This window comes from Haliotis rubra, unplaced genomic scaffold, assembly GCF_003918875.1.
Source record: "Haliotis rubra isolate DU_JTF1 unplaced genomic scaffold, ASM391887v1 Scf223, whole genome shotgun sequence".
NCBI classification, from domain to species: Eukaryota; Metazoa; Mollusca; class Gastropoda; order Lepetellida; family Haliotidae; genus Haliotis; species Haliotis rubra.
The window spans coordinates 1,198,539-1,223,692 of NW_025766259.1; the positions used below are offsets into that span (position 1 = coordinate 1,198,539).

The 25,154-nt window shown below is 40.7% G+C and overlaps 1 protein-coding gene across 1 annotated transcript; it reads left to right on the top strand.

Annotated features, from left to right (window-relative positions):
* Window positions 1-949: 949 nt before the first annotated feature.
* On the top strand, window positions 950-24,685 carry LOC124277566 (zinc finger protein Gfi-1b-like). The gene is made up of 5 exons (XM_046713284.1): window positions 950-1,453; window positions 18,895-19,502; window positions 19,702-19,807; window positions 21,887-22,081; window positions 23,151-24,685. The coding sequence occupies exons 1-5, from the start codon at window positions 1,294-1,296 to the stop codon at window positions 23,465-23,467; spliced, it is 1,386 nt and encodes a 461-aa protein (XP_046569240.1). The 5' UTR covers window positions 950-1,293; the 3' UTR covers window positions 23,468-24,685.
* The last annotated feature ends 469 nt before the right edge of the window (window positions 24,686-25,154 follow it).

Sequence of the window (25,154 nt, forward strand, 5' to 3'; positions counted from 1 at the left end):
ACTTGGGAAACAAGGAATGGTACACCAAACATTTAATAAACCACGTCTTAACAAGTAGTGACAAACAGGTTGTATCGAAATACTGAACCACTCTAAAATGTAGCGCTAATCTTGCTCGTAAAATCAAAATTGAAATGTACCACGTATTAACTACAAATGACAAACAGGTTGTATCGAAATACTGAACCACTCTAAAGTGTAGCGCTAGCCTTGCTCGGGAAAACAGCAAATACTAAACCAAATTGAAATATACCACGTGCTAACAGCAAGTGACAAATAGGTTGTATCGAAATACAGAATCACTCAAAAGTGTAGCCTTGCTCGGAAACTTAACTCTGGGTATCCGATGCATCACCCACCCAATGTCTCCCTTCCCCGTAAAACCTGAGCCTCCCCGGCCTGGAAAGGTGTAAGCTATTAATATCGTGTCATCGCTCGGATACCAATCACTGAACGTAATGGGGCGTAGTAGAGACCATCTACAGTATGAGAAGCTTCAAAGACCTGGATGTGATACTGAAGTTATCTACAGGTCAATAAACAAACAGGTCCACTATACCCATGCTCCCTCCACCAGGTCATCTGACTGTAATGGTCTATCTTTCTACCATCAATGAATACCGATAGACCGTTAAGATCCTCGCGAGATGATATGTGTGATATGATGTGTGCGTCATATGATCTCAACATCAGCTGCATCACGATACCTGGCATCACCGCAAAATACTTTAAATTTTTCTTCCACCAGATAATATGTGTTAAAGTTTTCAAATACAGAAACAGATATTCGCTTTTATAACAATCATTTCGTTTAAAGTCGTTAGGTATTTTCACCACCGCGTCAACCCCACCAACCGTTAAGCTTGTCAATAGATGGAGAACTACTTTTACTCCTGTTGGTTAAGGGTCACTGAGCCGAAGCGGGTGTAGCGGGTAGAGGATGCGCTGAAAATCGAGAGACCATAACGTCGCTTACAGATGTGGAGAGCTGAACGTTATCTATAGCGGGTGGATGAGACAAGGCGACGCACCTTCACCTCACCTCTTAGAAAGCTCCCTGTTGTTCCGTGCGCATCCTCGGGAGCTTGCTGTGGACTGAAGTGATTCTGAGAAACTTACATCTTTACATGGATGTTTTTACATTACTGTGACAAAAAGTACGCTGTTAAACTGAAGAGAAATATTGGATATATCGACTCTGTGTGATGATTTGAAAGAAGGCCGATCATTGTCGCGAAAATTAATTTTCATTGAACATTTAAAGCGGATAATTTCTTAAGTGTTAAAAGGAAAATGCCGAAATCATTTTTGGTTCGAAAAAAGTCCTGCGTTCAAACACGGACATGGGAAGATGTTGCCACGCCCACCTTTACCCCAGGGGATTCGGACACCTCTACCCCTTGGACCACACCCCCACCGACGCCAGAAAAGAGAACAGTATCAGACTGTGAAGGTAAGAGGGCGTGATAACCATAACATCTCATAGCATCTTCTTTAACAGGGCTGTAGCTAGAGGGCGTGAGATGCTGGCAAGGGAATACGTGAGAATGCAACTAATTTATCTGAGGAAACTGAGTAAATATTATATTCATCTTAAAACTAGTTGCATTGCACGGGACCGCTGGACTATTATGTTGAGATGTTCAACAGCGAATTCTTTTTGTGTGCTGTGTAAATAGTTATTAAACCCAAGAAAGAGCAATATAATCCTAGCATCTATGGTGTGTTTGACCGAATTTGTTGATATATTATATGCAAACTTTAACTTTATCGAGCCGTGAAAGTTATTGAAGACAGCATAAAAGATTATATATTTTTAACGCTTTTCAAGATCCACAGTATTGTGAGTATCTGTCAATAGACATAAAATTTAGAATACATCTTATGTCTCATATGTTGGGAACTGTAGTGATTATTCTCACAAAGATATGTTTTATTCGCGATGATATACTAGTCATCATCACTGCTTCCATTTTGTATTACCGTTATTGTCATAGTCTTCTTAATCAATAAACATATTGTAAGTGTGATGACTACATCCGAAGTTACAATTCAGAATATATTCACTCTATATTCAAGCGTGATCATATATATTTCGCTAGTGTTGTCTGATTTTCTTACTGACACTGTAGTATGTGCACACATACTGTGTGTTTGTTTGATATACAACAAAGTCGTGGAGTTGTCAGGCTGTTTAATTTAGAAGGGAAAACAGCAGTTTCAATTTCCTCATTGTGCTTGATATCATCCAGACACAATTAGCCATTTTATTTCTAAGCATGCATTAAGGACTCTTTAACTTTTTGTAAAATGTTTAGCTGTTATCCTGAAATGTCCTTCAACATGAAGTACATGTTTAAACTTGAATGAATATACTGTTTTGCCATCTAATTAATCAATCGAAGTATTACAGCACACGTGACTAGAAGACAACCCCCCCACACACACACACATCACCCAAAAGACTAAAATCCATTCACTCATCATCCAACTTACCAAAACTACCCATCCACTCATCGTCCGCCTATTCATATATGCGTCCACCATCTAAAAGTCACCCACTAATGATCCATCTATTGACCATCCCTCCGCCCATCAATTCATCAATCCTACCACTAATCAATAACCAGCCTACCAAAAACTCTGCCACAAGCCATTCCTCTTTCATCGTCCACACACACACTCACTCACACGAATAGCTCCTCCATTCCTGTCTACGAGTCTGTTTCTCTGTCCCAATCTCCATCAACATCGCAATGCATGTGTGTTACCGTTACTAAGATATTCATCAGGTTATACACAATCCAGTCATCCTTAATACGAACTTTGCATGAATCGGACATTACTATATGCGTTAAAATGTCAAAATGTTTTATTCATCCTCCAATTTGCTCATACAAGGATTTCATGCATAACAGTTATACGTGTCTCATCAAGACATTAAAACACGTCGAGATGCAAACATAGACACTCAATGGTTGTCAGTATAGTGAGAGCCACAACTCCACCGTGGATGTACGGCGCTGAACGCAGTTTCACTAGTGGAGCCAGTTACGGGGTTAGACAAGGGTATGTTTCACTCCCTTGCCTGTCTGGGTTCTCGCACCCTAACATCCCGTTCTCTCTTCTGGATAAAGAGGGAAGATAAAGGACTAGGTCTGACATAGCGGAGGGAGTTATATGTTCTCAGTCATCAAAACAAACTTTCTTTCACGTACGTTACGATTCGAAGATGAAAAGGCGTGGTAAAATTTCGTGCGTCCTATTCAGGTACAGTCATGTGCAAACATCGGTTTCCTCAATGCCACACATGGGGCGTCCTTCTGTACATTCACATGATTATGTCAGCGGTCCATATAAGGAAATATATCCTTATGATTTGGCCCGCATATTCTAAATTGAAATTGGGGATTTCTTTCTTTTTCCTGTTTCAATGCTTATAAGTTCTTGGCTATCCTGGAATTGGATTAAAACGTTATCCAACAAAATTTTGTCCATTTTTTTGGAAGTCTAGTTCCGTATAATTTTCATTGGTTCTCCTCTCTGAATCGTGTTTAATCACGTGGTTCGTCCACATGGCCAATCACATACTATCTTATGAAAGATCATGGGACATTCTTAACTCACGCCTATCAACACCGTTGTATAATCATTTACCGCACTATGGTGTGTATATCCCCCAAATATTGCATGAATCCCAATCTCTCAAAAATGTTATCTTAAAAACCCAAAAATATTTCATAATTCGATTTTGTTCACTTTTTGGGGTTAGTTAACGACAAGAAAAAACACCGAAGTGCGTTGCCACTTCATATTTTCATTCAACACCGAGTTCATCCAAAAACGTTATCTTCAAATTTCCATCAAATTGGACGAAATAGAATTGACGCATGTTACGGTAAAAAACATCCTTCTTACATGGAACACGTACACAATACAGTCTTTGTTAGCGTATATTTTTTTCTACCCGTGCTACCGCAGTGACTGTAATGAATTTGATAAATATCTCGATAAAATTCACAGATACTCCTTCAGTGACCCTGGGAAGGTACCCCCCATACCTTTCCATTATTGCAACACAAAAACATTCAGATGGGGCATTCTCTTCAGACAGCAGCCCATAGATGGAGAAAAAGCGATGTAATTTCACTTGTCGGTTTAAGTCAGCAGGAGGCGATAGGCGAACCAACTGCACCTAACGGTTGCCAGTCACCCATCCTTCTCAGGCTGTGCGACTCGTGGAAACCATTATACAGGAAAGAAAAAATGCCTCATTATAAGCTACCCTGGAGTTCGACACAGAACGGTTTTCCTTCCAGCGTCCCTGAAAATGGTTGAACAAATTAAGAGTGTAGCAACGGGTGGGATCCTTTTCTCGAATTCCGACTCACGGAGGCCGGATTGGCTGGGTTTTAACGCCGAGAAAAAATATAGAACACTTGTTGCGGATGAATGTTCGGGAACAATGCAGTGTTTGTGTGATGTCTTTCTGCGATACTCCATATGGAATTGATGGAGGTTTAAACGACCCATTTGGAAACAAAGGATTAGGAGCTCGTTTGAAGAAACGTTGCTTTTTATTCTTGTGTACGTTTTATAGTTTTATTATTGTCATTAAAGATATTTGGGTCTTTTTATCTACACAGAATACGTAAAAACACATTTTGTTTTGTAATGAAATTATTAGCGGTATGTGAATCTTTTTTTGCGAATCTTTATATAGAATGCTGTCACAGCGTCAGTGGGGCGGTGAGATAGCCTAATGTTTAAAGCGTTCGCTCGTCACGCTGAGGACCCGGGTTCGATTCCTCACCTTGGTACAATGTGTGAAGCCCATATCTGGTGTCCACAGCCAGGATATGGCTGGAATATTGCTAAAAGCGACGTACAACTAAACTCACTCACTCACTCTTAATCCATGGGGTTTAAATGTAAGGTATCGCCGATTCACGATTTACACATTTCGCCATAAATGTCTCTGCTCGATCAACTGTCTCCATTCTCTTAAGCACACGATTGTTGAATGTTTGACATTTATGGAAGTAATTCGCGGTTTTGAAAATACTTGCCTTCTTTACATCTCAAATTGTAAGTCGGCAGGTGAAACCCTAGCGTGGATTACAAGTGTGCCAATAATGAGGGTGTTAAAGGTTGAGAGACATTTTCCTTGAGGACAGCTGGAATTACACGGAAGTAATACTGAAAGCTCCACTTTCATTCTTACTCTCGCAAACTGTTCCGCCACCCATTAGAACCTACGTTTAAACATTTCTTCTGTCAAACAGTAGAACCTATACACTCACACGGTGTTCTGTCACACACTAGAACTCTACTCACATATGCTTCTGTCACCCAGTAGAACTACACTCGTACTTTGTTCTGTCACACAGTAGAATATACACTCACAAATTGTTCTGTCACCTAGTAGAGCTACCTTCACACATTGTTCTGTCACCCAGTAGAACTACCCTCACTTATGCTTCTGTCACCCAGTAGAATATACACTCACAAATTGTTCTGTCACCCAGTAGAACTCTACTCACACATTGTTCTGTCACACAGTAGAATATACACTCACACATTGTTCTGTCACACAATAGAACTACCCTCACACATTGTTCTGTCACACAGTAGAATATACACTCACACATTGTTCTGTCACACAGAAGAACTACCCTCAGACATTGTTCTGTCACACAGTAGAATATACACTCACACATTGTTCTGTCACACAATAGAACTACGCTCACACATTGTTCTGTCACCCAGTAGAACTACCCTCACACATTGTTCTGTCACACAATAGAACTACCCTCACCCACTGTTCTGTCACACAGTAGAACTACCTTCACACATTGTTCTGTCACCCAGTAGAACTACCCTCACACATTGTTATGTAACACAGTAGAATATACACTCACACATTGTTCTGTCACCCTGTAGAACTACCCTCACACATTGTTCTGTGTCTACCCATTGTAGAAGACACTACCCCTCACACATTGTTCGGTCACATTGTTCAGTCACACAGTAAACTCACCCCCTCACACATTGTTCTGTCACCAGGTAGAACAACCCTCACACATTGTTCTGTCACACAGTAGAACACAAATTGTTCTGGCCTCAGACATTGTTCTGTCACACAGTAGAATATACACTCACACATTGTTCTGTCACCCAGTAGAACTACCCTCACACATTGTTCTGTCACACAGTAGAACTACCTTCCTCACACATTGTTCTGTCACACAATAGAACTACCCTCACACATTGTTCTGTCACACAGTAGAACTACTACCCTCACACATTGTTCTGTCACACAGTAGAACTAGAACTTCCTCACACATTGTTCGGTCACCCTGTAGAACTACCCTCACACATTGTTCTGTCACCCAGTAGAACTACCCTCACACATTGTTCTGTCACCCTGTAGAAACTACCCTCACACATTGTTCGGTCATACACTCCTGTAGAACTACCCTACCCTCACACATTGTTCTGTCACCCAATAGGAACTACACATTGTTCCTCACACATTGTTCTGTCACCCAGTAGAAACTACACCTCACACATTGTTCTGTCACACCAGTAGAGAACTACCCTCACACATTGTTCTGTCACACAGTAGAACTACCCTCACACATTGTTCTGTCACCCAGTAGAACTACCCTCACACATTGTTCTGTCACCCAGTAGAACTACCCTCACACATTGTTCTGTCACCCAGTCTACCCAGTACCCTCACACATTGTTCAGAACTACTACCCTCACACATTGTTCTGTCACACATTGTTCTGTCACCCAGTACAACTACCCTCACACATTGTTCTGTCACACAGTAGAACTACCCTCACACATTGTTCTGTCCCACAATAGAACTACCCTTACACATTGTTCTGTCACACAGTACAATATACCCTCACAAATTGTTCTGGCACCCATAAGAACTACCCTCACACATTGTTCTGTCACACAGTACAATATACACTCACACATTGTTCTGTCACCCAGTAGAACTACCCTCACACATTGTTCTGTCACACAGTAGAATATACACTCCAGTAAGAACTACACTCACACATTGTTCTGTCACCCAGAAGAAATACCCTCACACATTGTTCTGTCACACAGTACAATATACACTCACACATTGTTCTGTCACACAGTAGAACTACCCTAACACATTGTTCTGTCACCCAGTAGAACTACCCTCACACATTGTTCTGTCACACAGTAGAATATACACTCACACATTGTTCTGTCACACAATCGAACTACGCTCACACATTGTTCTGTCACACAGTAGAATATACACTCACACATATGCTTCTGTCACACAGTAGAATATACACTCACACATTGTTCTGTCACCCAGTAGAACTGCCCTCACACATTGTTCTGTCACCCAGTAGAACTACCTTCACACATTGTTCTGTCACCCAGAAGAATATACACTCACAAATTGTTCTGTCACCAGGTAGAACCACCCTCACACATTGTTCTGTAACCCAGTACAACTACCCTCACACATTGTTCTGTCACACAGTAGAACTACCCTCACACATTGTTCTGTCACACAGTAGAACTACCCTCACATATGCTTCTGTCACCCAGTAGAACTACCCTCACACATTGTTCTGTCACATAATAGAACTACCCTCACACATTGTTCTGTCAGACAGTAAAACTACCCTCATATATGCTTCTGTCACACAATAGAACTACCCTCACATATGCTTCTGTCAACCAGTAGAACTACTCTCACACATTGTTCTATCACCCAGTAGAACTACATTCACACATTCTTCTGTCACCTAGCAGAACCTAAGGTCTCTGTTGATGTTTGTACCACGACATTGTCCACCAAACAGCATTCTCATGTATCTGAAAATGCCTTAGTACGGCGATAACATCACAGTTAAACACTCTGTACGCTGGTGTACCGTTAGAATGGCGGAAACTAGCCTCACCACCTTTGACTTTGAATCATTACAACAGGGGGGATTTCCACATAGGGTTTTAACTTCTAGTGTGTGAGTGCTAGCATTTAGGGGTAGGTGTGTTCCCGCAGTGTCTATTTCCATGTGTAAAAAGTGTAATGAAATTTGAACAGGTTGTTGGCGATTGTTTTCCCGTGTGGTCAATGACGGGTGGGACATGGCCTGAGCAGTGACACCTGACCGCACCTTTCACAGTATAAAACTGTCGCCTTAAGATCCATGATATATCTGAGTCGGTTTCCAACATCAGCGAAACAAGACCTTATAATATGGCAAGCAACTCTCAGCATCAGACAGCAGACATCCGAATAGTTAGCACCCAACTCTCGACACCATACAACAGGCAAGTAATATTTAACATCATACAACAGGTATCTCAGCATATAGCAAGTAATATTTAACATCACACAACAGGCATCTCAGCATTTAGCGAGTAATATTTAACATCATACAACAGGCATCTCAGCATTTAGCAAGTAATATTTAACATCACACAACAGGCATCTCAGCATTTAGCAAGTAATATTTAACATCATACAACAGGCATCTCAGCATATAGCAAGTAATATTCAACATCATACAGCAGGCATATCAGCATTTAGCGAGTAATATTTAACATCACACAACAGGCATCTCAGCATTTAGCGAGTAATATTTAACATCATACAAAAAAATTCCAGCATTTAGCAAGTAATATTCAACATTTTACAAAAGAAACTCACAGCATTTGGCAAGTAATATTCAACATCCTACAACAGAAAAAGTATTTAGCAACCAGCTCATAACATCATCGGACAAGTGACATCCACCTATGAAGAATTCATTTCTGTAACATCCAACCGTACATCCATTAATTACAATGCCATGTTACCGCAGGTCCATTAAGGACTTGGTTGAATCATCCAAGCAGCAGTAGCTTTTACACTTACAAGAGTTAACAGGTTCAACATTCCTGTATGATTTTATATGTGTTTCCGTGCTGCCATGACGATAAACACTGGGCTGACAGATGATTAACTTGTTGCCATCCATCTGAACAATCTTCATATTGTGTTGTATGCTGTGGTTGTAAGGGAGTGAAACTTTCATCCTGACATTCCGTACGCCCAATGCAAATGATGATAGTTAGCTGAACTAAGGTGATGACGAAGAGATTCAGAATAGTCATAGTTATAGCTCTGTGACTGTCAACTCGCCCCTGCTCTTTAGCACAACATGTAGTTTACTCCGATGGTGACAAAAGGTGATTTCATCACTTAAAAAATTAATCGTGTTGCTTGTCGACATGGCTAGAAACTACTAACACTCAACGTATGACTGATGTCATTATGTATTATCAGTCACACACTGAGCATTAGTACAATAACCGTGAGTCAGAAGTCATATGATATAATGTATAACATATTTGTCCAGGTTATTAATTATTAGTATGGGGTAGCCTAATGGTTAAAGCGTTCGCTCGTCACGACGAAGACCCAGGTTTGATTCCCCACATGGGTACAATGGTCGAATCTCATTTCTGGTGTCCCTCGCCGTGATATTGCTGGAATATTTGCTAACTAAAACGCATTCATTGTTATTCCTTGGCTCTTGTAGGGACAAACGATACGGTTTCGTAATTTAAGGTTAATTTAAAAAAAGGATGTTCTTAAAGGGTTATATCTGTATTTGATGGTCAGACTCGCTGACTTTGTTGACACAAGTCATCGTATCCTAATTGTGTAGATCGATGCTCATGCTATTGATCACCGGATTGTTTGATTCAGACCCGTTACTTTCAGACTGCCGCCACATAGCTGGAATATTGCTGAGTACGACGTTAAACAAGAAACAAACAAACAAACATACATACAGAAATCCATTCAATATGTGAACGTCTGTTCACCACCCGAAACAAATGTAAAGTCTGGACACATTAGTGTAAATGCAACAGTTTCTTTCGAGATTTCTACCTCAGGATGACTACCACACACTCTCTACTGCTCACAGCCGTGAAATGAGAGGGCGTGGTCCTTATCAAGCGGCTACGGTTACGTCTGAGACAGTGACGGCAACGTGAAACCTGTTATCTCCGTCAAGGGGGGACAACCTTGGACTATCAGGTGGCACTCTTCTTCGACACACGTTTTGGGTTCAATGCCTCAAGCGTATGATTGGCAGGCGCCAGGTAGATACATCTGGCTTTGTGACCTGCGTTCGGATCTATTTCAGGATCAAAAGGGTGGATAGAAAGGGTGGTTAACACAAGGATCGGGTGTCTGTGGGGGCTGGTTAGACCCACCTTTATACCTCCACATATGCCTGGTAACTTCACGCATAGTTAGGCGATTATTGTCATGTCATTTGGACGTCACTGATGAGGGTCCTTTCGGGTAATAATCACATGTTATTTTACCACGTATATTGTTTCTGTGTGTTAATTCTAATTTGTTGGAAATGCCTCCATAGATCCAGTTTATTCTTTCAATCATGCACCCACGAAAAAATCCATTAACAATCCAACCAAAATTCACCCACTCACCCATATATCAATTCATCCATCCAACCGACCAACTTGTCATCCATCCATCCATCCATCCATCCATCCATCCATCCATCCATCCATCCATCCATCCATCCATCCATCATCCATCGTCCACCCATCCATTCATCAATCCATCCAAGGACCTACTTGTCATCCATCCATCCGTCCGTCCGTCCATCCATCCACCCTCCCATCCATCCATCAATCCATGCAAGGACCTACTTGTAATCCACCCATCCTTACATCCATCCAACCAACCATCTAAACATCATTCCAACCATCCATTTGTGAATGTATATCGCATTCATTTATCTACATATGTCTATTTTCAAAGAAGAAACACATACCCAACGTTGACATTATCAGCTTTGGTACGCAAAATTGCTTCTTAAGAAAGTTCCTATTATTCCATGTCTCCATATGGAACATCTGAATAATACTCAATTTCTGACAAAGTTGAAAAACAAAACAAAAGTCCTGTACATAATGCATTTTACAGACAAAGCTATCATTTGAATCATTTTCTCTTCAAGAGCCTTCACAAATAGAGACAGATGGTGTTGAAATAGCTATTATAGTACAGCAAGTTAAACAATAACTATTATTATTGAAGTCTGGCTAGATGAAAAGTGACCTCTGGCCATCTCGGCAGATATAGTGTACATCTGGCAAGCAACACAGGTCATCCAACGTGCGTTTGGGTCAGTAAGCTGATCGCTCAAATTCTTACTTCCAAGCTTAATTAATTATTTACATACAAATGCCTGTATCATAACATTCTCAATCACGACCTCTTGGGAGGAAGTTTGCAAATCATCAATAGATGTGCATGAATATTTAATAACAAACTGGAGGTTACAGACCTCGACATATGCCAGATGAAAATATAACACTTTTTAAACGAAGCATAAAATTAAATTATTCACATTCTGTCACAACACTTTCGAAACGAACGCTACTTAAAATTTACGGCTGTTGTAAACGTTTACAAATCATAAGCGAAAAAACAAGATAGCTATGAATTGTATTCTTTACTTAAAGCGTATGCTTTCATTATAATGGACTTAAGACATTAATACTGCTGTAATTAACTTTTTGTTTAGTCAGATTTAGGCAATTAAGGGATAAGATGTTAAGCAGATGGAACGTTTGATTCCGTTCAGATATCCCGCAATGGGAATGGTTAAAAGGAATTATTTTTCATTCGCTGCTTCTGGTTGACTTACGTGTATCACTCAATCCACGTTCATTGACCACGCATGTAAGTATTTTTCGAATATGGTGTCAGTATTTCTTTAGCCAGTCATATACGTTGTGTGAGAGCAGTATGCGAAGTAGCCTCTGGCCCGTTAACCCGTGGCTAGTTAATATCCAGTCGGGGCAGTAAATATCCAGAGTCCCTGGCCCGACTGGCTAGTGATTTTGCAAGGGGTAATTTTTTAAATATATCACTCTCTCCGACTTGTTAAGTTTAATACACTATTAAATCATGCAAGATTATGGCCTGATAAATGATGGTATTTTACCTTTTTGTGATGTTTTGCTTAGTTTCTACATTCAAATTTTGGGCTAGTGAATTACTTTGTGGACTAGTAACTTTCAGGCACAGGTAGCCCAACTGTCAAGCAATATTTGGAAACTATTTCGCACACTGTGTGAGAGTAGACTCTTGGGTTTAATAATTCAAACAAAAAATAATGATCTTTTGAGCATATAGCCAGGGATTTGAGGACCCTCAGAGGCGCTAAATAAACCTCATCCCTATACAGAAGGCGGACTCCGAGCTGCTCATCACCCTCCCATCTCACACCCTCGTCACACCCCTCCACGCAACTCACCTGTAGAAATTAATTATTAACATCCAGGATAAACACTTAACGCGTTTGCGGTTTACAATTCACGCATGGAGTTTTGTACAACTTCTTTGTAATCTTTACGTGCGTAGAAGTCACTCCTCGTCTTCATTCGAGCTGCAACGTGGTCTTTGCCGAAAGAAAAATAAGTTTTTTTAATCTTATTATTGGCCAGGCATGGCTTAAACGTTTTTTCAAAGTGTTTCCTAACACTGTACTTTTGACAAAAACATTAATAATTCCACAATTATATTTTGAGAATTTTATATTTTGACTGGTCGGCTTGAAGAATCGAAAGTAAGCCGCTACATCATCCCGCACATCACTGCGAAAGAAAATATGAATTCAACAGAGCATTGCAATGGTATGCACTTTGAAATAGGGATTCTCCCTCTTTGAAAGTAGTACATAACGCTACGGCTCCAAAATAACTCAGATTAAATGTGGCAATATATTTAAGTCGTAAAACATGACGAAAATGTAATAAAAAGAGTTTTGGAACGTTCAGTATGATACATAGGCCTGGCATATTGTGCAAGTCATGTACTGTGACATACGCTCACAATGATTATACGTTCAGTATGATACATAGGCCTGGCATATTGTGCTAGTCATGTACTGTGACATACGCTCACAATGATTATACGTTCAGTATGATACATAGGCCTGGCATATTGTGCTAGTGCATGTACTGTGACATACGCTCACAATGATTATACGTTCAGTATGATGGCATAGGCCTGGCATATGTGCTAGTCATATGTGCTGTGACATACGCTCACAATGATGATATACGTTCAGTATGATATATTGTGCTATGATACGTATTGTACGGTGATGCCGCTCACAATGTCTCACATGGACATGCAGCTCGCTGATTATAGTCACGTGACATACGCTCACAATGATTATACGATATGATACATAGGCCTGGCATATTGTGCTAGTCATGTACTGTGACATACGCTCACAATGATTATACGTTCAGTATGATACATAGGCCTGGCATTATTGCTAGTTATGTACTGTGACATACGCTCACAATGATTATATTGTGCGTTGCCTGGCATGTGACATAGTATCAGTATGATACATAGGCCTGGCATATGTGCTGTCGTGTAGTCGTGTACTGTGACATACGCTCACAATGATTATACGTTCAGTATGATACATAGGCCTGGCATATTGTGCTAGTCATGTACTGTGACATACGCTCACAATGATTATACGTTTAGTATGATACATAGGCCTGGCATATTGTGCTAGTCATGTGTACTGTGACATACGCTCACAATGATTATACGTTCAGTATGATACATAGGCCTGGCATATTGTGCTAGTCATGTACTGTGACATACGCTCACAATGATTATACGTTCAGTATGATACATAGGCCTGGCATATTGTGCTAGTCATGTACTGTGACATACGCTCACAATGATTATACGTTCAGTATGATACATAGGCCTGGCATATTGTGCTAGTCATGTACTGTGACATACGCTCACAATGATTATACGTTCAGTATGATACATAGGCCTGGCATATTGTGCTAGTCATGTACTGTGACATACGCTCACAATGATTATACGTTCAGTATGATACATGGCCTGCATATTGTATTATTGTGCTAGTCATGTACTGTGACATACGCTCACAATGATTATACGTTCAGTATGATACATAGGCCTGGCATATTGTGCCTGTTATGTACTGTGACATACGCTCACAATGATTATACGTTCAGTATGATACATAGGCCTGGCATATTGTGCTAGTCATGTACTGTGACATACGCTCACAATGATTATACGTTCAGTATGATACATAGGCCTGGCATATTGTGCTAGTCATGTACTGTGACATACGCTCACAATGATTATACGTTCAGTATGATACATAGGGCTGGCATATTGTGCTAGTCATGTACTGGCGTGACATACGCTCACAATGATTATACGTTCAGTATGATACATAGGCCTGGCATATTGTGCCTGTCATGTACTGTGACATACGCTCACAATGATTATACGTTCAGTATGATACATAGGCCTGGCATATTATTATTGTGCTAGTCATGTACTGTGACATACGCTCACAATGATTATACGTTCAGTATGATACATAGGCCTGGCATATTGTGCTAGTCATGTACTGTGACATACGCTCACAATGATTATACGTTCAGTATGATACATAGGCCTGGCATATTGTGCTAGTCATGTACTGTGACATACGCTCACAATGATTATACGTTCAGTATGATACATAGGCCTGGCATATTGTGCTAGTCATGTACTGTGACATACGCTCACAATGATTATACGTTCAGTATGATACATAGGCCTGGCATATTGTGTGCTAGTCGTGTACTGTGACATACGCTCACAATGATTATACGTTCAGTATGATACATAGGCCTGGCATATTGTGCTAGTCATGTACTGTGACATACGCTCACAATGATTATACGTTCAGTATGATACATAGGCCTGGCATATTGTGCTAGTCATGTACTGTGACATACGCTCACAATGATTATACGTTCAGTATGATACATAGGCCTGGCATATTATTGCTAGTCATGTACTGTGACATACGCTCACAATGATTATACGTTCAGTATGATACATAGGCCTGGCATATTGTGCTAGTCATGTACTGTGACATACGCTCACAATGATTATACGTTCAGTATGATACATAGGCCTGGCATATTGTGCTAGTCATGTACTGTGACATACGCTCACAATGATTATACGTTCAGTATGATACATAGGCCTGGCATATTGTGCCTGTCATGTACTAGTGTGACATACGCTCACAATGATTATACGTTCAGTATGATACTGGACTATTGTGCTAGTCATGTACTGTGACATACGCTCACAATGATTATACTTCTCATCTGTAAAACGGTCTGACGTCATAGTATCGAGGAATACTTTTTAAAAATACAGAGTAATGTTTCCTTGTTTCTCCTTAGGATTTAATATTACTCACGGTATGTCTACCACGTGATGTTGCTGTTTATAGCTCGGCTTCTGTTTCGAATGGAATTATTTTAACAAATTTACATTTGAAAACTTTCAGTCGAAAACAAAGTAGGTTGATCTTGTAATCTGGTACTCCAGCATGGTATGAAAATGTTCATAAATTACCCACACATGTAACTCATTAAATTACCCACACATGTAACTCCTTAAACCGTATGATGAGCGCTATTCACCACATCTGTATTATTACTGTATTCACATGACATCTTTCATATACAGCAGAAACGTATCATTTGTGGATGAATTCTTCATTTGTTCAAGACAAACAGTTCGCTCTAGCCCGATGTATAGAATAATAAAGTACAGTTTTACCGTGAACTGTTATAGTTAAAGGGGAGAACGCTTGCGTCCTGATTTGTAAATGAGTTGTTATGAAGGGTATTTGCAATAAATGTTTCTGTAGTCGGTTTTATTTTAGCTTGTAAAATGTACAAGTGAATAATTGATTTGCCTTTACGTGTGTTTGTGAGACAGGATATGCTTACATTTCCCCATGTGGGGAATCGATCCCGGGTTTTCGGCGTGACGAGCGAACGCTATAACCACTAGGATACCGCACGCACGCACTCACGCACGCACGCACGCACGCACACACACACACACACACACACACACACACACACACACACACACACACACATACATACATACATACATACATACATACATACATACATACATACATACATACATACATACATACATACATACATACATACATACATACATACATATATTTGTATAGCGCCAATGTCCAGCTCAGCTGCTCAAAGGCGCTTTGTTTTCCTTCGATCATTGGATGCCAATCTCAACGCCGCATTTTATTTTCAAGCTCAACTCCTCGGGGGATCATACAACTCTTGCAGCCATTAGGCGCACCAAGTTAATGTGGCATTCCCATCCTTACGAGGTACCCATTCACAGCTGGGTGGACTGGGACACATAGTCACAGTACTTTGTCCAAGTTCACTGCACGCTGCTGTACCCGTATTGGTGTTTGCACGTATTCATGTGGCCATCATCTGGTCATTTAAGGATATATTCGGATATGTTGATTCGATAAGAGTTTTTCTTATTCTTATTGTTACTATTATTATTATTATCATCATCATCATCACCATCATCATCATTATAAAGAGTTGGCACTCTCTGAGTCAACAAATGCTTATGGCTTATGTTTATGTACCAAACCCTTTATTGATACAAACCCGTATGCTATGTCTCCAAAATGCCCATTAAAGAAGGCGGTTTCAAACCTTCCCGTCGTCAATACACATGTTAATACTACATAAAGCTGTATGATAAATGAGCTTTAATTGTTGAAATGTCAAAGGAATATAATATAAAACAGATCCTACCTTTGTGTGATTTAAGCAGTGGAATGAATAGTTTTCGTATCTGTTTCCATGATGAACACTCCTAACCATTTAAAATATGTGTGTAATGTGTTGGTGAAAAATTAATCTTTCGCCTTTCACGAAAACAAGGTGAGATCACCGAGCCCACAAAGACTTATATGTAAATCTTACGGCTGCGGGATTAATGTGCCACTGAGGTGTAAGGCTATACTAACCGACGATATAACTTACAAATGTGCCGACCACCACACCATTGTTGTGGGCCTTACAACATCATAATGTGACGAGCGTCTTTATTACATATTTCAAACAGATTTACCTGACTTTAACGATTACGATTAAGGCTGGATTTCAACCTGAAACCGGCCTTCTAACGCTGACGCACAGCTGTGGTAGCATTGAATATTGTCTACATTACAAAGCGGTTCTTGTGTTCTCCGGGTGTAACTATTAGAAGGAATACTCTTTAGATGATTCTCTGAAACTGGACTAAAAAATCCCCAAATTGTGTTTGTTTGTTGTTTAACGCCGCACCCATGAACATCCCAGTTATAGGGCTGTAAATAATCGAGTCTGGACGATCCAGTGATCAACACCATGAGCATCGATCTACACAGTTGGGATATAATGATATGTGTCAACCACCCACACGACCACCCGGTCCCGTTGGCTTGGCTTTCTGAAGACCAATTCTAACCCCGTTCTTCACTCGTCCCAAAGTTTTGAGAAATATTAGTTTCTAGTTATAGCCATAAGATAATCATCAATCGGAATAATTTGGCTTTGTCCGTGCCATACCCATCCTCTCAGCTTCCCCTATGGGGTAGGCGTCTGACACGTATAGAGTTTCGGGATTTACTCCCCTTTACTCTGCCAGGGCCGAGATGTAATTGATGCTGTGGGAAAGCAAATTCATTCACTCACTCCAGATGACACACTCTTGATTTCGTACAAAAATAATCGTTTATGCATTATATATTCTAGATCCCATGTATTAAGAATGTTCGAACTAAAATATGCCTTCTTTACATTTTCTGCACAGGAAAAATGCATGTACCGCCGTAAACATAATTATCTTCATTCAACAACCTATAATGTTAACGCCTTAGAGCGTTGGAACGACAACATTGTGTGAATCTGTGCATCTTGTCGATTAAGCAGTGGTTTATTGTGTTGAGTAGACTTGCACCTAGTCCCTGAATATATATAGTTTTGATTGAAACAAATAAACTCATTTAAATTGAAAAGGAGCCCCAGTGAGTTGGGAGATTCAGGGACTTATAACATCTACATTGGGACCACTCATGCTGGGGTCCTTACCAATTAGAAGTCACATCTTACAACCATCAGATAACGGTTTAAGTGAGAGGCATACTTATTGGCCATCGTGTTAAGCCCTGTCCCATCTCCATGGGATCTGACCAGAGTGCTGCCCTGAACTGGGGAAATCTAGACTTGCTTCATTTAGGGCTTTAACATTGAAGACTAGGCAGTGTAAGGAAAATAATGCGGTTCAGGGACTGTGAGACAGACTATGTGCTGAGATCCCAGGGTGTAAACGCCTACTTTAATACAGGACCGAACAAAGCCATCCAGTGTAACACATTTGCATAGAAGACAGGGTATCTGGTCCCATAACAATGTTGCACCACACAAATCCCCAGTCAAAGACTTTTATGCGCTGTGATCCTGTATCAACAAGACACATGACATCGCATGTGTGTAAAGGACATAACATTTCTATTACAAAGAGCAGCGGCGTGTTTGTCTTGCTTGGAACATGCACAAGAAATCCAACTTAATCCTGCTTTATGTGTGACACTGTCCTCACCGAAAGCATGGTACCGGTTACATTCATGTGCGCCGTGGTAAATGAAATAAAAAGCTTTGTTGTTGATAATTTGCCCTCACTTAAACGTCTTCCTTCTGTAGGTGTCTTAAGTGGGTAACACTATACCATGCAGGGAGCAAGAAGAGCATTATTATAAAGGGCAGACTCTCATCAAAAGGATTAACATCACAAAGCTGAAAACGCTGAATACATCATCATACATGTATTTAAGTTTTAAAAGCTCCCTTCATAGCTTGTTTATCTCATTTCAGATGACACAAAAGGAGAAAAGGCTCTGGCTGTACCTGTGAAGAAACCGCGCAATTACGCCGAGGTTACCTCTCCTGCAAGACCTGAAACAATTACATCTAATATCTTCCAGTTCCCACCACGACTCAACCATCCACATTTTAGCGCAGCCTTCAGTCGACCTCCCATAGAACACATCCCTTCAAGACGAGAGCATGATTACAGCCCTATTTCTCATTTCCCACGTCTTCCAGCCCTCAGACCGCCTGTTCTGTGGAATCATGTTATGCATGCGCATCCAGCTTCGTTTATGCACGTTCATTCTCCGCCTCCAACTTGGCTACCGACCCCACCCCCTATCAACTCTTCACCAAATACCTGGATGTCGCCTTACGCTGGGAAAACACCATCGCCTCTCGGAGTTCTCTCCCCTGCGGAAATACCGTCACCTTCATCGACAGTAATGGCGGAAGAACCCTCTTCATTCAACAGTGCGGCAATGCCAGTGCATCTTTCTTCTCATATAGGTCCACTTGACCTGATGACCAGACAAGCTGACCAATCGCAACCCTTGTTACAAGCGCCAGTCCCTCACTTCCCAATCAGAGAACGCGTTACACCCTATCCAAAAGTGAGAATGATTAATATTTTGAAAACATTATTTTGTCAAAAGACAACAATGGAATCCGAATGCCTTGTATTCATTCTATGTGAAGTAAAACGAAAAGTTATTTAAGTGAAAGTGTATCTGAATATAGAAATAGTGAACAATCGAAAATTTTGAAGAAGAAACTCATGCTTATAAAGTAACTTATTCTTATCCATTCCAGCCGACCGGAATTAAAGTAGAAGTCATCAACAATGGCTTTGGAATCAAGAATCCACTGTTGACCAACGAGAAGCCAGGTGCTATTCACCCAGATGTGCACCCTATTCGTGAGTACTTCTGTGCTTTACAGCGAGTGAGGGAGTGAGTGAGTGAAGTTCTCATTGTTTGGATAGGACGGTTGGAGAGTGGTTGAAAGAGTGAGTGAGTAAGTGAGTTTGGTTTAACAACGTTTGAACATTTCGATTACTAGTATGTCATGGCTGGTCACTTTCATACTGGAAGCCCGTACCAAAAAGGATGAAAATGTTAGACATTTCAACAAATTGTTGTGGATTAAACAGTTTACTTATCAAACACCAGTTGCAGAATTTCATAAAAATCTGTCGACATTGATACATCGATCATCTTTAAACCGTGACTTTGTTCCTCAATGTGTCCAAGACTATGACTATCTCTCCCCGAAAAGCAGATCCTGCACAGGTGAGGTGAGGTGAAATTGGGTTTAACGTCGTGCTTGAGAATATTTCGCTCATATGACGACGTGTAGGTGCGGCTGCTTGTACTAGACCAGACTGAAGCTGGTTTTATAGTGCTAGCCCACTGAGATACCATGCCGCAGTGAAGCATGAATACCCCACTCAGACACATTATACTGACTCCGAGCCGACCAGTCCTTGATGTACCCATTAATGCCGAGCGCCAGGCAGGGTCCAAGAAGTACCATTATTTAACGTCTTTTGGTATGACGCGGTCGGGGATCGAAACCGCGACCTTTCGCTCTCCGGGCGGACGCTCTAACCACTACACCACGGAGGCGGTCCGATCCTGCACAGAAACTTTAGCTTACTCTTTTGATTTAACATGTCTGTATCCACGTCTACTTCACTGTTCCTCTGTTATCACGAAGGAAAAAAGAAACCATAAAACCGTTATTCCCAGAATGGTTGTCTAGCATTAGTTCCTGGTTTATGCATGTACTGTTACACATAAATCTTTGCATAACATGTTTATTGCATCATGATTCCATGGGTTTTTTCAAAGGGTTTATTTCAATCTTGTGTATCAGGGAATGGTTATATACTATTCATTTTTTGCTAAGGATCAAATCATGGATTCAACATTAAACTATGATGTGGCGTCAAATTTGGTTTAAAGATCTAAGTTTATTGTAAGCATGGTTCCTTGGTTTCAGTATGTCATTTCATCTTGTGGATTCCATACCTGCCATTGACAGGTGTTGTTTATTTCTCAATGACTCGTTCCATGATTTGCAAAATGGTTGATTGGTGCCATGAAAATCATTTTTATGGTTCCTCATCTATCAAGTGCGTAAGATTAGAATAAAGTGGCTGTTTGCCTAAAGAAGGGTTACCATATCATTATTTATCCAGTTTTGAATGGATACAATTTCAAATTATAAATCTATGTTTAAGTAAAGTTGTGAATTTGTGTGATCCTTATCAAAGTGTGAGTAGTATATGTAAACTATTCTACCTTTTGATGTAAACTGACCACCAAAAGAAAGTATACACCAGAATATTTTGACAAAAAAATCCCCAGCCTCGTTATCGAAAGGTTACTTTGCCGAAAACAGTCCAAAAGACTGCACACACAACTATGTTGCCTTGCTCCAAGGCTCTTCTGAATGCTAAGCACATGTATGCAGTAATTTTATCCTAGGCAAGTCTAGATAAGCGGACGGTACACTTGTCTGTTATTTACATTTTTATGAATTGTCATTTAAACCATTAATAATTACCTTAGAGACCTGTGCAAGTCTAACAGCTATGGCGCCCGTATGATTGAAGAACCATTTGTAGTTAGTTCATCTTATCCTCGATCAACATTCGTTCGCTTCGTTTTTCCATTCGTATTCTTTCTTTATTCGTTAGTTTCCGGTTGTGTCGAACTTTGGATACCTCGAAGTGGGTTAGCCTATAGCTAGTGGTTAAGGTGTTCGTTCGTCACACTGAAGACCCGGGTTCGTTTCCCCACATGGGTACAATTTGTGAAGCCCATTTCTGGTGTCCCCCGCCGTGATATTGCTGGAATATTGCTAAAAGCGGCGTAAAACCATACTCACTCATTCATTCACTATTTACGTAGGTCATTTAACCTCCACACAACGGTGCTGTAGTCAACCAGGCATGGTGTAGTTTAACTCTGTATATTCTCCCATATTACAGAAACTTCCCCGGCCTATCTGATGACGTCAGAACCGTGTCACGCGTGCACCCTGTGCGGGTTCAAGACAGACACTCCTCGAATGCTGCAGAAACATCTCAAATCGCACAAGGAGATCAAGCGATTCCTCTGCACGGTATGCGGGAAGGGCTTCAACGACACGTTCGACCTGAAGCGACATACACGCACCCATACAGGTACGTCTTGATTTCATTTTCAGAGTGGGCGAATGTTGTTTTGCGCCGCAGATTTCAGTATTGCAGCTCCACCACGGCGACCATGACCATACCATGGGCAACCACTCATTCCATTTGGGTACACTGACATGTCATTAATTGTGAGCGTCAGATTCTCGTATACATATTTGCATATTTGGGACAGAAATCTTTATATATTCCCTACTACAGCCAATTGTGCATACAACAAGATGATATACTAACGAGTGTCATGTATGGAAACTCTGTAAGTCGAAAGGTGCGAGTGTGCGTGCGTGTGTGTGCATGCAAAATGGATGAATGGATAGATAGATTCTTTCATCTGGGCATATCCTACCATTACTACAAACAGTTCTTGTAACTAAGTTGTGGTGGAACTCATAGCCAACGTTTTCTCTGTGATAAGCGAAATGTGAAATAATAACTGATTTATGATTTGTCCAAAACACCACCAGGGAATACAATAATGAGGACTTTGCCTTTGCTGTTTGCATTAACCGTGTCCTGGCGGAATGATGCTTAATTCTTTCAGTCTCTTCAGTGAACCTAAGCAGCGTTTCGCACCCACAAGCAATAAGCGTGGTGTCCTACAGCAGCGACCCGTGAAGATCCGGATTAGAATTGATCTTCAGCAACCCATGCTTGTCGTAAGAGGCGACTAACGGGATCGGGTGGTCAGGCTCGCTGACTTGGTTGACATGTCATCGTATTCCAGTTGCGTAGATCGATGTTCATGCTGTTGATCCCTGGATTGTCTGGTCCAGACTCGATTATTTACAGACCGCCGCCATATAGCTGGAATATTGCTGAGTGCGGCGTAAAACTAAAATCACTCATTCACTCACTTAGAGTAGCATGTGGGAGGCAGGGTAGTCTGTTGGTTAAAGAAGATAGTCAGTGTTCTTTAAATGGGTATGGATGTATGAAAACTGTGGCATAATTGGTGTCCCCACCACCATATCGCTGGCAAATAAAAAAACCAAAAGCGGTGTAAAACCTTATTGACTTAATAATTATTGTATGCAACACATGTTTTTTTTATATTCTGTAGGTGTGCGGCCCTACAAGTGTGATATCTGTGGGAAGGCCTTCACACAGAGATGCTCTCTTGAATCCCACGGGAAAAAGATTCACGGGATGATGTTCACATTTGCCTTCAATGAACGCAGGACTAAAGTGTACGTGTGTGAGGAATGTGGTCACTCAACTAACGACCCCGAGGAGCACTTCCTGCATCTGCGCACGCAGCATCCGAACAATCCCGCCATATTGCGATGTCATGACAGACGGCAGTTTAAATTTGGAGGAAAACTTCACGAAAGGAGGAAAGTTTGTTCATCTGATACGGAAGAGATTCAGGTTACGTGACCAAACAAGCCAAGAACAAAAACAATACCTTGTCTTTGTACACCGCAGTGGACAGACTATCCAAAACAATAGGACTTTCCCACGTTTTCTAATTTACAGGTTTATATTTAATTCCTTCTCTCTGAAAACATGACTCAACGATTTGTTTTGTGTGTGTCCCGGTCGTGACATGACTAAATATATCTGTTGCTGAATACAATTTTCGGGAATGCAGTTCACGGTGGAGGAAGGAAATTGACCCTATTGTGCATCATTATAAGGAAGTGAGGAGGTCACCGCCACTATTAAGTCGTAATCTACCCAAAGGTTTGAAAAAAACAAAACCCAACGCACTGGAAACATTCTTCAACTGCACAATGTGCACACCCCTATCATATGTTCCTGGTAGTTGGTGACATTCCGAGACAAGCCGAATGACATGCTGCGGGAAGACACGAGTGGTCACGAATGCCATAAATCAAGATAGGGTTTTGGCAACTCACGTCTCTGTTATTATAAACGTCAACCTCTTCGTTCATAAAGTTCCACAAACACTAACTCTTCGTTCGTCCGGACCCCGGTAATCCGGACTCCCTATTTACTGGGCACTTTTTGTTGGAAAAGTTTACAACCTCGTAAAGGGTCAGCTCATCTGAACAAATTTGACTGAAAATAGTACCGTCCGGTCTAAGGAGGTTTAACTCTATTCACATCATGCAGCGGATGATGTTAAGGATATTTCAATACCACTATGGACAGTGAACAGGAATAAGTTCGACTTAATCAGCAGATTTTCATTTAAACAGTTTTTATCAGGGTATTTGATTTCTATTTAATGTGTTGATATCGGTCCCATAACATAATGAGGCTGTGATTTTTGCCCTTAAAGTGTTCTAAACCATGCAAGAGGATGAACCTGCAATATTGGAATGGCAGACATAATGCCATTGTTTTTCTGCTCTTCTTCTGTTAATATACACTGACATTTAGAAAGTGGTCAAACATGTGTTATGGTCAGTACTGGCAATTAGGTGCCTCACTCACATTCAAAGTACGAGAATCTGTACTTTTCTGAGAGAGTTACTGTATTCCTAAATTTAACATGTGTTCCACCTTCCTCTTTTTATGATATGTACATTCTTTCTATCTGCTTTTCACAATATATTGTATATAATGACATACTAAACTATTTATGATTCGTCATGTTTAAGTTTCATTTAATAAAACTGGTAATGTCGATATGCTCTATATATTCTGAAGAATGCTTGACCTAAATCTAGTTGCGTTACGCTTATCGTGTGATTACTGGTGTGTGATAGGTATTCTCTCTAAAAAAAGAAACGCATAGGTGTGTTTTCACGAATTTATTCTTCTTACTTTAAAGAGAGATAACACATGTAATTCTGGATCAGCTGCAGCAGTATAACAGATCAAATGTTTGTTAGCTTATCAAAAGTTCAATAGATGAAGGCGTCCGTCCTAAGATGAGACCCGTGAAGGTCCGGGTTCGAATGAGCCTTCAGTAACCCATGCTTGTTGTAAGAGGCGACTAACGGGATCGGGTGGTCAGGCTCGCTTGCTTGGTTGACACATGTCATCGGTTCCCATTTGCGCAGATCGATACTCATGCTGTTGATCACTGGAATGTCTGGTCCAGACTCGATTATTTACAGACCGCCACCATATAGCTGGAATATTGCTGCGTGCA